This window comes from Doryrhamphus excisus, chromosome 19 (assembly GCF_030265055.1).
Source record: "Doryrhamphus excisus isolate RoL2022-K1 chromosome 19, RoL_Dexc_1.0, whole genome shotgun sequence".
NCBI lineage: Eukaryota > Metazoa > Chordata > Actinopteri > Syngnathiformes > Syngnathidae > Doryrhamphus > Doryrhamphus excisus.
Genome location: NC_080484.1, coordinates 8313633 through 8327001, shown reverse-complemented (window position 1 = coordinate 8327001; position 13369 = coordinate 8313633). Strand labels below are relative to the sequence as shown.

General features: G+C 39.7%; 1 protein-coding gene across 1 annotated transcript in view; it reads right to left on the bottom strand.

The window, feature by feature from the left end:
- Positions 1–2041: 2041 nt before the first annotated feature.
- The window catches only part of rngtt (RNA guanylyltransferase and 5'-phosphatase), an 87760-nt gene continuing 76432 nt past the window's right edge, over positions 2042–13369 (bottom strand). The window contains exons 15-16 of the mRNA XM_058056207.1: positions 5491–5614; positions 2042–2420 (exon numbers count right to left, since the gene is read on the bottom strand). Of these exons, the coding sequence (XP_057912190.1) occupies positions 2254–2420; positions 5491–5614 (291 nt within the window). The 3' untranslated portion in view covers positions 2042–2253. The remainder of the gene's footprint in view (positions 2421–5490; positions 5615–13369) is intronic.

The following is a 13369-nucleotide window of genomic DNA, read 5'->3' as shown; positions in this document are numbered from 1 at the left end:
CATATACGTAGAGGTCAAGGATGAAGGTAAACTCAAACATAATAGAAGTTAGAAGTAAAGTCAATAACACTGATTTGTTTCCTGTAATAGGAGTTGTTGACTTGCTGTATTTTTATTCATGGACTAATTTCATTCGTCCCGACTTTAACACATAAATATACAGTTTTATTCAATTGTTCCTTATGAGCGGCACGGTGGTCGAGTGGTTAGAGCAGCTAGGAGACCAGGGTTCAATTCCACCCTCGGCCATCTCTGTGTGGAGTTTGCATGTTCTCCCCGTGCATGCGTGGGTTTTCTCCGGGTACTCCGATTTCCTCCCACATTCCAAAAACATGCTAATTAATTTTGGCAACTCCAAATTGTCCATAGGTATGAATGTGAGTGTGAATGGTTGTTTGTCTATATGTGCCCTGTGATTGGCTGGCGACCAGTCCAGGGTGTACCCCGCCTCTCGCCCCAAGACAACTGGGATAGGCTCCAGCACCCCCGCGACCCTTGTGAGTAAAAAGTGGTAGAAAATGAATGAATGAATGTTCCATATGAAAAACCAACAGAAATACAGTGGAACCTCGGTTAGAGTCCTGAATTCGTTCCAGTTTGGCTCTAACCAAAACGGACGCTAACCAAATCTATTTTTTCAAAAAATCATGTCAATCCAATTAATCTGTTCCAGAAACCAAAAATGTTAATGCAAAACACATTTTTATAGTATTCCAATTATATTTTGTATATATAATACAACATATAACACAATATGGCAGCAAGATCACGCACCCCCACCTTCCCGTTTTGAAACGTTTTCTTAAAATGAATAGCTGTTCTTACCTCAATACTGTAACTCAAAATGGAGCCAAAGAAAGTTGCGAGTGCCAACAATTTGATAAAGAAGACGAGAAACACTATTGAATTCAACAAATAGCTCATGACAAAACAGGAAGATGGTGTCCGTGTGGTGTCTCACTGCCACATCGCGTCTTTGGGGACAGTTAGTTGTCTTCAAAGAAGGTCAATGTAACCTTAGATATTTATTTAACCCTTTCATTTGCAGTTTACGCATGTAAAACTATAATGCTAAAACTACGAAAACATGCTTTGTGTGAACATTTTTTAGTCAATCCTTGATGACATCACAGACGAGAGATGCAACTATTTTGTTCGCTAGCTATTAGGATGTTTTCTGATTTAAATTTTATGTGCATATTGTATGCTAACCAGAGAATGCACGCTAACCGAGGCAAAATTGTGGAGTAAATTTTTCGACGTTAACCAAAACAAAAAATGCTAACCTAATATTATACTATCTTGCTGCTTGACAATTGTTTGAACTGATCCCCATTATCCTGAAATTTGCATCATAACAACTTTTTTTTTTGCTAACTTGAAGCACTGGTTTGTTTCTTGTGATGGCTGTATCTCTCCAGGTAACTGGTCTCTGTGTGTGTGGCAGTAAGAAAAGCTCTGTCTCATTCGGGGAAATGTGGCTACCTACTGCTTTGCATATATATATTTTTTCTAGACCCCCGAATATAAGACGGGCTTATATGCAAAATACAAAAATGTATTTCAAGGTACTGCGGAACCTTGGTTAGCGTCATCATCAATCATTAATGACCCGACACACAGAACCTAAACTGAGGCAAAATGAAAAACATGCTACAAGAAACTAAATTTGAAAATTTAGCAAGTAAGAAAGGGACTAAAGACTGGTTAGCATCATGTGCTAACATTAAAACCTGCATGAGATGTTATGAGTTTTTTTTTTTTTGAGCAGCTTGTCTCCAGTCAGTTTGTTGGAGAGTGTGTCATCACTGTGTTACATTCCCGCCCATCTGTGTGGCCTTTAAATGTACAGATGGGCTTCATTTGGACAACTTGGATCTAACAACCAGATCTTTTTAATGTTCTCTTCTTATAATGTGAAAACCCCAGGCTTGCAGTTGCGTGAACATGGAGCGATAGCTAGATTCAGAGATTTAAATGTAATTTGAACAGGATATGACGCATTTCCGATGATGGTGTGAATGACTCTATGAGGCAAGACTCCAAAAAAACATGATGTTTTTTATTCATATTTAATAAGAACACCAGCAATGAAAGCTACAAAGAATATTACATTGGAAATGAAAGGTAATGAGACAGCTGATTTAAAAGGTCCTCATGTGGATAGGTTGGCCTTTAAATACCAGTTTCCATGCTCATGTGGATGGACAGCTGCTGTAGAAAAGTCCAGACCGGCCTGGGTCAGCCCTGGGGCTATTGGATAGACCTGTTGGGTCTTTTTGGAGGTGGAGGGGGCATTAGCTCAGAGTCTGGGTCCGTTTGGTGTTTCCGGGTCTGGCCTTGGACTGCTTGAGAACAACGGTCCACGTACTCCAACAGGATCTGCTTGGTGAGGGGTTCCTGGATGCTTTTGCATACAGCTGAGGTGAGAAGAGAGGGGTAGGTTAAGATGCATTCATACAGGAAGCCCGGTGAGGGGATGGCGGGGTCAAAATGGTCAAAATGGAGTAGTCAGGTGATGACTAATGGCAGCAGAGATTACATCCATTGATGAATAAGCGTTTATTTCTCCATTGCGGGTCTTCTGCAGGGTATGGTCCAGTCACGTTGTGGCCAGAGAAGATGCTTGGTTTATAAAGACCAGGAAAAATGGATCCAAGAGCATTGGAATAATGCTACTCCAGGGTGTACTTCATTTGGAGTATCTGCTATGCATAGTGTCCTCCCAATACAGTATGTCAACGAAAAATGATATTAAAAAAAGACATCACAGGTCTTTCCTTCCTGGAGCTGTCAGACTCTATCATAAAAACTGCAAACTCCAAAAATTCTGTACAATAAACAGTGCAGGACACCTTTTAATTAATTTAATTAATTAATAATTAGTTTATTAGAATTTTATTTCATTTTATGTTCATGAAGACTTAATTGGAACCAAGATCCAACAGCAATTATAGGGTTGAGGACATAAAATATCTTCGGAATATTTGCTTTTCAACCCAATGTATACAGTCTTTTAAATATAGTCACTCATTTGTTCCTAATAAGCTGATAAATCATGTCAGGGACCATGATCCAACATCAATAGAACACACAATTATGTCACTAGCGAGGCAAAAAAAAGGGCAAAATTTTGCTGAAAACTTTAAATGGAAAAACATAGCACCGTCATACATAAAAAAAATGACAGGAAAATGTGTGGTGTTGTGTTGCTTTTAAAGATTATTATTATAATTTTTTTGACTTATTTTTTTTTTTAATTTTTAGACTTTAGACTATTTTTTAGACTTATAGCTTATGTCAAATTCCAACAAAATGTCCCTTGGGTTTTAATGACTACATAACATACTGTAAAGATGGCCAAATATTGTAAATATATATATATATATATGTGTGTGTGTGTGTGTGTGTGTGTGTGTGTGTGTGTGTGTGTGTGTGTGTGTATATATATATTCAAAATATATGTAATATATATGTAAAATATTAATTGAAAACAATCCTCCCTTAAGCCCATTCCACTGCACCACAAAAAAAAAAAAAAAACTCTCTTCTTAGGTGACATTTCTGCCATGCAGGGTGGCTTTACAATTGTGTAAAATGACATCTATTGGCTGTGTCCTCAAAATAATTGCAGCAATAATGTCACTAATGGTCTCTGGGAAAATGATGCAACTTGTAACACTTACAGTACGCATTGTACACAGAGGTATCTCTGTGGAAATCAATGGCCACAAGGGAAGGCTTTGTCTGATTAAGTTCATTGTGAGGATAATCATGCTATGCGTTCTATGACCTGCTGACGTGATCGCAAGGTCACATTCCTAGCAATAATAATGCAGAAAATATACATGGAGTGGGGCAAAAGGATAAAGTAATAAGAAAAAAATTTACCACTTCCGCACAAAATGGGAGGAAATCCCCCCAACTCTAGTATATCGAAAATCCATGCAGTGTGACGTAATGTAATATCATCTCTCAATAATGACCTGTCTTTCAATATTGTTTGACTAATAATACCACAAAACAGTGACTAATTAACTAATTTTTGGAAAATCGAGATAGCGTGTAGCGATGTAGCGAGGGACAATTGCGTATATATAAAAAAATCTGTGGATGAAATGATGGCTAGATGTTTTAACAGCTGATGGACTCCAAGCCAAAGCCAATTTTGTCTCATTGCCCTGAAAATCAACAAACCGGGCAGAAAGCAGCTAGGTGATAAGGCTCTAGCTTTTCTGGTGCATTCTGGGATTTGTAGTATCAGTGTATCTGTGTTTTTATCATCACATTAGCCGGACAAATGCGTCTGCAGATCTCGATCTAGGCCTAAAACTGAAACAAAAATGACTTTATCTACCGCTAAATGATCCTGACAAAGGTAGTAAAACTGAAAGAGCTAAATATCAATTGGCATGGTCGTGATTAGGACCCTGATGCTATCAGTCGAGGCTTTAGATAAAAGCTCTTTTTGCCTGCAGGGGCCTCACGTCTGCATACCGAGCAGCCCTGAGGACGTTAAGCTCAATAAGTAAGGATTTCTTATCGCCTTCAATCCGCTCATTCTTAAGATGTATTTTCTCCTACTCGGTTTTATTGCATCAGTATGTACTTTAATGTGGCGCTGTTTGTATAAAAGGGTCAAGTCAGCAGCTTGATAAGTGTGACAACAACAAGTTATGTTACTGCAGTAATGCAGAGTACACTGCTGTACTTCAAGAAGCTGGTCAACAAACAACAATGTCTTTTATATATATATATATATATATATATATATATATATATATATATATATATATATATGCTGTACAACACGGTACAGTCGCCCCTCATCTATCGCTGTTAATTGGTTCCAAATCTGACAGTGATAAGTGAATTTCTGCAAAATAGGATGAATAAATAGGATATTTATTACACAGAAACCCAGTTTTCTTCTTTCAAAATAAAGTTTACAACATTATTAGAGCCGTGTAGACACCTTTACACTCTTGTTATTCTTTCTTAACAAGATATTGCTCAACTGTGGGCTACAAAATCACTGCACGGAGTACAAGACACGGCTGCAGCAAGCATTGTAAGCTACTGAGCTAATGAGTTATTCTAAACTTAAGTAAGTGCTTCAAATGGAGTGAAGAAGAAGAGCAAATAAGCCAAAACCTTACCACTTCCACACAGAATGGGAGGAGAACTACTATATGTTGTGTCGGCCATGTAATGTGATGGTAATCTAATCTAATATCATGTACCGTTACTGACGTCTTATACCTTCTTTAGGTACAAGGTAGCGAGGGATGACTGTACGGTATAAACACATATTTTATAACATAACATGAGGCGTTTTCCGCACTTTTAATAATTCTCATAAATAAATCATGTTTTCTATCACTTTGGACGACCAAGAGGGCATTCAATAAGTTTTGGAAATGTCAATGTCCTGGTTGTGAATGATGAAAAAAAAATGTCGGGACAGAAAAAAAAAAAAAAATCACTCACCCATGGCCGTGTCGTAGGAGTTGGGGAAGCTCTTGTCGATCCTCTGCCGCATGAACACCCAACTATTGTTGGCGAAGTTGCACTCGATGATCTTGTTGTCATAGGCTCGGAGCTCTTTAGTGGCCTGCAGGAAACGACAAAGCCGTTTTAAGTTTGCAGCTCAGGACAGACAATACCAGAATAGCGTTGCTATCATTGCCCATTACGGTTATTAGCCTCTATTCCGTTCTGCAAGAGTGAGACCCATCTGGCTGGGGGCGCAAGACAGAACAACATCTGAATGTAATAAATGTAATTCACTGACTGCAATGACCATGGTGTTAAAAACACATTAAATATGCATTAACATTAAAGATTATATTGGCGCAGGCAGCACAGTCTACTCAACTTTGTGAAACACACTGAAGAGAGCTGGTGGTTAAAGCTAGCGAAGGACACACATTGAAATACTTTCAAAAACAGATTTTTAAAAATATTCATATTAAAAAACTATAGAAATATAACATTAAATAAATTATAAAATAAAAAAATATAAATTTAAAATTAAACTGGCAAATATTTTGAATAAAATTTAAATGTTTGTGTGTGATATTTTAAAATGATTTTCAAATATATAATAATTAATAATAATTTATTTTAAAAACAAAATAATTGTTACATTTAAAAAAAAATACTAAACAATACAGGCAGAATGAAAGGTCCCTAAAATGAAAATATTTGTGTGCGATACTAATGACTACTACAAATTCCTGGCAAATACTTAAAATTATTTTTTAAAGTAGCTTTTTAAACAAAATACATTTTATATTTATAAAAAATAGTATACAATTATACATAAATTTAAAAAATACAATGCAATAAAATTAAACTGAAAAAATACAATTAAAATATTATAATAAATTATATAATAATAATAATAATATTATTAAAATTCCTTGCGTGAACCAGCAGGGGGTGTGTAAAAGGGAGAGTTATACAATATATTGTATATAATACAGTATATATTTTTGATTGAATACTAGAATGAGTAGCCCTGCGATTTGCTGGCGACCAGTCCAGGGTGTACCCCACCTCTCGCCCAAAGACAGCTGGGATAGGCTCCAGCATACCCGTGATCCTTGTGACGATAAGCGGCATTGATGGATGGATGGACTAGAATGAGTCTCAGAAAAAAACAGTATATCATATTGATATATTGTACCATGTCCCGGTTATTATTAGCTATAAATCATCTTTCATGATCATGATCCACCATCTTTCCCTTCCGATGATGCATCAGTAAAAGAAAGCGTTCCATGCATCGTCAGATTCTCAACTATGACAACAAAGTTGGCCACCTCTATGAAGGCATCTGCCCACCTTCAAGAAGGTCAAACACTCCGACGCACGGAAACATCATCCTGTCGGTTGCCTAGCGACTACTATGATGCATTTGGTGAGGGCGAGATGGTATCTTCTGGCCTGGCCTGGCCAGCCAAGCAGAACCAACCACCGCTAGAAAAAGTGTACCTCAACAAGATGAGGTAAAATAGAGCTATCATGGAGAGATTGCTCAGTTTTTTTTCAGACAATCTTTAAAGCTTAATTAAACAAAAGAAGACTTTTCAGTTGTGGCACGCCTTAATGCGGCGGGATGAAGCGGCAAACAAAGAACAGATGAGTTAGTGTATGTATGATGCTGTGCTTGAAGCAGTGTAACAGCGCCGAACCAGGATCAGCATGTTTGCTTTGGAAACAAGATCTGCTTGATATCCAAGCAGTGCTTTCAAAGCAGACCTTATTGCATTTCAAAAATCTCAACATATTTTGGACACTTCTTTGCCATGGCGACCAAAGTTGGTGACAGCTCAGCTGTTTTAGCACTAGCCTCAACTGTTGACATTTCTATTCTGAGAGGCTTAAAAGTCAATCTGACTATACCTCGTATCATTAAAGGGACGCCCTGGAGCAAAAAATGGCCTCCTCCAAGTGCAAAGACTGAGGCCCTGTCCACACGTAGGTGGATATCTCATAAAATAAAGTTATTTTTCCACGGTTTGGCATATCATCCATACAAGCCCATACATATTTGGTACTAAAAAGGAAGGTTTTCAAAGTGTGGATTTGGAGAAAAATGTGATTACCGTAATTTCCGGACTATAGAGCGCACCTGATTATAAGCCTCACCCACTACATTTTTAGAGAAAAAACGATTTTGTACATACAAAAGCCGCACCTGTATATAAGCCGCACGTGCCCACATTAAAACATGTAAACATATTTACAAAGACGGTACACTGAGAGAGTTTTCAAAGTTTTAATAATATAACTTAACAATAATAATAATATAACTTTCTTCACAAATGGTGCCTGTGACGCGGCAGTAAAACGGTAGCATCTCACCATCGATTCGTTTATGCCAAGTTCACGTGCAGCAGCTCTGTTTCCTTCTTTATCGGACAGCTCGATTGCTTATAGCTTGAAAGCTGCGTCATATGCCTTTTTTTTTTTTGCATTTTCCATGATGAGGGTATGTTCACGCTAATTTAATTCATGCACAAGACAAGAAGTTGCAGTCTTCCTCGACGCATATATTCCACCGGTCTTAATCTTACCTTTTCTACTTGAGAACCCCTGGCGGCCGTTAGAAAAATTACATAAATTGGCCGCAGGGTTGAAAGTTTGGGAAAAAAGTAGCGGCTTATAGTCCGGAATTTACGGTATGTGTTTGGGTATGGACGTTTCCCAATGTCACTACCTGCGACAACGTATACACGCGACCTGTATTTACATCAGAAAACGACATGGACTGAGTCGGTTGTAGCTATTCAAGCGCTTTTTGCTTGCTTGTATTTGCAAGCCCAAATATTGCGTCCTCCTCATAGCAGGATCAGACTCCGACTTGCTTTAGCAAGATTCCCAATCAACATTTTCAACGAGCCTGGCGCCATGTTTTATGCTTGCAGAAGTGATTTGGATGACAGAGGATGATTCTGATTGGATAGAATTTTAGAAACTACTGCCGCCTACAGGTTTGGCATGCATTTATGAGGTAACATATGGATGCATTTTTCTTTTAATACAAGGTTGTTGTGTGCCTGAGGCAGGACACATATTCGCTCTACTTCTAGCATTAATACTCTATATTCAGTTATGACATTCAATGGAAGACATTTATGACAGTAACAATGTGCTCATGTACACCTCGACCCCATCAGACAAAGGCTGCTCAGCAAGATTGTCCTCTGTGTTCACGGTGAACATGTGACATCCAGCAAAAAAAGGTCAGAGAAGGAGCAACGTTGCCAGAAAAGAAACAGCGTTTGGCAGCGTTCTCAATTTCAGTTTCAGAGCTTCAACCTTCCTGGAGTGTGGGGCATCTGGGTTCACAGCAGGGGGGGGGGGGGGACCCACAAATATCACACAGGATGCATGAAAGAGTGTGAGAGAGGAAGCATGGCACGCAAGCCACAGAGCCAAGTTCTATCAAGTGCCTTTTGGATGTACTAATTATCCAGCTTTAATGGTAATTAATGCCATGTGACTTGTTCTGCGATACCGACAATAAGTTCAGAACCGAGCAAACCACTCAACTAAAACCAATAAAAATAGGATTACTTATGGGAAAAACTGACTAGTTGTCATATGTTTCGGGTTTCGTCTGAGTTAGAGCAGTTTATGACTTTCTAAATATGCTTTAACAATTCTGTGTGGAGTTTGCATGTTCTCCCCGTGCATGCGTGGGTTTTCTCCGGGTACTCCGGTTTCCTCCCACATTCCAAAAACATGCTAGGTTAATTGGCGACTCCAAATTATCCATAGGTATGAATGTGAGTGTGAATGGTTGTTTGTCTATATGTGCCCTGTGATTGGCTGGCGACCAGTCCTGGGTGTACCCCGCCTCTCGCCCGAAGACAGCTGGGATAGGCTCCAGCACCCCCCGCGACCCTCGTGAGGAAAAGCGGTAGAAAATGAATGAATGAATGAATGAATGAATGAATTATTAGAGCTCCCCAGACATGAAATAACACACCTATAGTCACCTGTATTCCTGTTATTCTTTGTTTACACCCCATTGCGCACAACTAATGTGAAGGCTAAGGGATCACCGCAGGGACAAGACGGCTGCCACTTAAAGCATATAGCAAGCTACCGAGCTAACTAGCTCGTCTCTAATGTATTTGCTGTGACTACATGTAGCATGTAGGCAATCTAATCCGAGATAATGTCTCATCAATGCAACCTTACTGATACCTATTGACCAGAATACCACATATGACTTCATTCATTCATTCATTTTCTACCGCTTTTCCTCACGAGGGTCGCGGGGGTGCTGGAGCCTATCCCAGCTGTCTTCGGGCAAGAAGCGGGGTACACCCTGGACTGGTGGCCAGCCAATCACAGGGCACATATAGACAAACAACCATTCACACTCACATTCATACCTATGGACAATTTGGAGTCACCAATTAACCTAGCATGTTTTTGGAATGTAGGAGGAAACCGGAGTACCCGGAGAAAACCCACGCATGCACGGGGAGAACATGCAAACTCCACATAGAGATGGCCGAGGGTGACGGGTGGAATTGAACCCTGGTCTCCTAGCTGTGAGGTCTGCGCGCTAACCACTCGACCGCCGTGCTGCCTCCACATATGACTTGTTTGTCAATATTTTTTTTGACTAATAATAGGACATCAACATTTTTGAAAACATGTGATAAATAATATAACTGACAGAAACCAAGGTTCCACACTGTTCATTAATTCAACAACTGAATGGCGCAATTTGTGGCCAATGAATCTTTCAAACTCTTTTTGTCTTACATTGTTGCAAAAATGGGTCTGGTGTTATCTTAAGGACCGTCTTCGATTTTCAAACATGCTCTGTGTTTAAATGTCCCTAAAGCTCTGCACAGCATGCTGACAGACAAGAGAAGGGCAGTACAGGCGCAGTCGGCTTCAGTCTGAGTCTCTTCCTGCTGGTGTAGGGCGACATTTTGGCTGCCACCTTTTCCTCAACACTCGGTGCTTAAGCCATTCAAATCTGTCTCATTATGGCGGCGCACGTGTGCCACCAGTTATCGGGGAGCTTAGCAGGCAAATGATTTCCCATCTACTGTTGCACTAGTGCCGATCACAAAAACTTCTGTATATATATTCAGATTTGGAGACTATAAACACTCCTCACTCCTTTAAAGTGGAATTGCACTTTTCTGGAATTTGCACATCATTCACAATCCTTATGTGAAACATTTCTGTGCATTCTAACACGAGAAAACTGATTAATTTCAGCTAGCTTACAATGCTGTCATTGGGATACACCTATTCTGACTATGAAGCCCTCTAAAAAAACAACTAACAACATTGCATGGTTTGATGTACATGCTGTGATCATGGCTGTGTCTTCCAGCACAAGACATTTGCTCCAGTCCTCAGGTAAAGAAAACGAGCAAAACGACAGCAAACGAGCATCTGAATCTTTGTAGCAAAATCGAATCAATTTTTTTCCTCGGCGCATTAAACTAACACAAAGCTTCGCTAATTGCTAGTCTTTTCGCAGATGGAAGAGAGGATAATTAGCTTGTGATTTTGCTACAAAGATTCAGATGCTCGTTTGCTGTCGTTTTGCTCGTTTTCTTTACCTGAGGACTGGAGCAAATGTCTTGTGCTGGAAGACACAGCCATGATCACAGCATGTACATCAAACCATGCAATGTTGTTAGTTTTTTTTTTTTAGAGGGCTTCATAGTCGAAATAGGTGTATCCCAATGACAGCATTGTAAGCTAGCTGAAATTAACTTGTTTTCCCGTGTTATAATGCACAGAAAAGGGAAAACAAATGTGATCATGTTTCTCATAAGGATTGTGAATGATGGGTAAAATCAAGGGGGGACCTATTATGCTAATTTTTCGTCCCTTTGTATTGAGTTGTGGACAGTTTCACACGATACACCTGTACAGAAAGCTTTGTCCATCTTGTTTTAATTTATTCCACCCCAAGCCCGCCTACTCCATCGTGATGTCACAGGGAGACGGTGTTACAAAAAACAAAGCATTCAGAGTGTAGTGGCTATTTGTCCTTCAAAAAATAAACGTAACTTACACTATAATCAAAAGGCCACTGATGCACCACGGGTTTTGTTTTACGAAGGCAAAAGATAAAAAAAGAGTCATTGTCCAAACAATCTTGTTCCGTTTCTTCTTATTTCCTGTTATTACCAAGCAAGCAAACAAACAAAAAAGGAACAAGGGCCTTCTCCTGTTGCCTCTCTTGCGCTGGTACAAAAACCATGAGCCCACCCCGGTGCATGCTGGTCCTGTGAGCACTGCCTACCTAAATATATTGCAGGTGCCCAGGGTGTTATCCAATGAAATAAACCCACAAATTAACTACTAATTAACCCCAACAAAATATGATAGATAACAAATAAACCAACAAGAAAATGTTATCAAGTAATCCAAAAAAAACATTCATTCATTTTCTACCGCTTTTCCTCACGAGGGTCGCGGGGGTGCTGGAGCCCATCCCAGCTGTCTTCAGGCGAGAGGCGGGGTACACCCTGGACTGGTGGCCAGCCAATCACAGGGCACATATAGACAAACAACCATTCACACTCACATTCATACCTATGGACAATTTGGAGTGGCCAATTAACCTAGCATGTTTTTGGAATGTGGGAGGAAACCGGAGTCCAAAAAAAACAACTACAACAAAAAATAAACCAACAGATATTAGAAACCTAGGAACACACTAATAAATAGCTCCTACACAGAGTCATCCCAAAGTTCTTTCAGGGCTGACTCCCAAATATGCAAACCTCATTATGTGAAATTTTGGCATGGTTTAACAAGATAATATAACATTGTATCAACATTTTCATAATAGGTCCCTTTTAAAAGATTTGTTTGGTTTGCCAACAAGAAGAATCTGCTGGTTTCTTTTGTAATCTTGCTGCACATTGACAGCTGATCTTCACGCACATTCACCTCTTCAGCATGACTGTTAACACCTTCACAGGATAACACCTGCCTGTCACACTGCATGTCCCCTCTTTACATGTCTGTCATCCTGACTCTGTCTGCGGATGAACTCATTGGAGTGTCACCGTGTGGAAAAGAGCACACGGTCCCGTTTGAACCCTGCATCGACCTGCGGTACCGTGCACTCAAAGCCAGACATCACACCCTTTCATGCAGAATTTTTGTAAAAATTATTAGTACCCATTTTCTCCCTCTTGTTATCTGTAACTGTTAAAATGGAGACATGGGATGAGGTGATGGGTAACTTTGAGCTCCATTGACGCACTTAACACTTTCGAGACAAAACAGCTCATGGACTAACAGTGAATAATTAATAGCCGGCATGGGCAGGGTTGTTGTCAGTCAAATATAAACTGCATGACTTTGTAGAATTTTATCATATGTACTGATATGCATTCATTCCTTCATATGTTTATGTTGTATTGGTAATTACAATGTCGTAATACATAGTTATATTAAAATGGATGGCAATATGTCGTCACTTATCATACGTTTTCCTCGCTGATTGGTTAGAGAAAATGTTAGGCAGACACAGTCTGCACCCATTCGCATTTGTATTCATCATCTAAGGAGAGGGAGGCGACGCCCACAAAGAATGAGGCTTCCTTCCTGGCGGTGGGCGCTGTGTGCTAGTCGCCCCCCCAGCATTTAAGTGCCTGTGTGTCCTTTGGTAATTGTACCTCTTAATTACACCACGCCTGAGAAGTTTCAATCATGGGAGTGTGTTGGATTTTCATGCCCTGGAAGTGACACGTCTAGTTTAATACACTGCATGGACTATGACCTTTAGTTCTGTCTGTGCATAACAAAGCCAGTGGAACAACAACAAATGACTCTTGGGCTGCAACAATTGGATTAG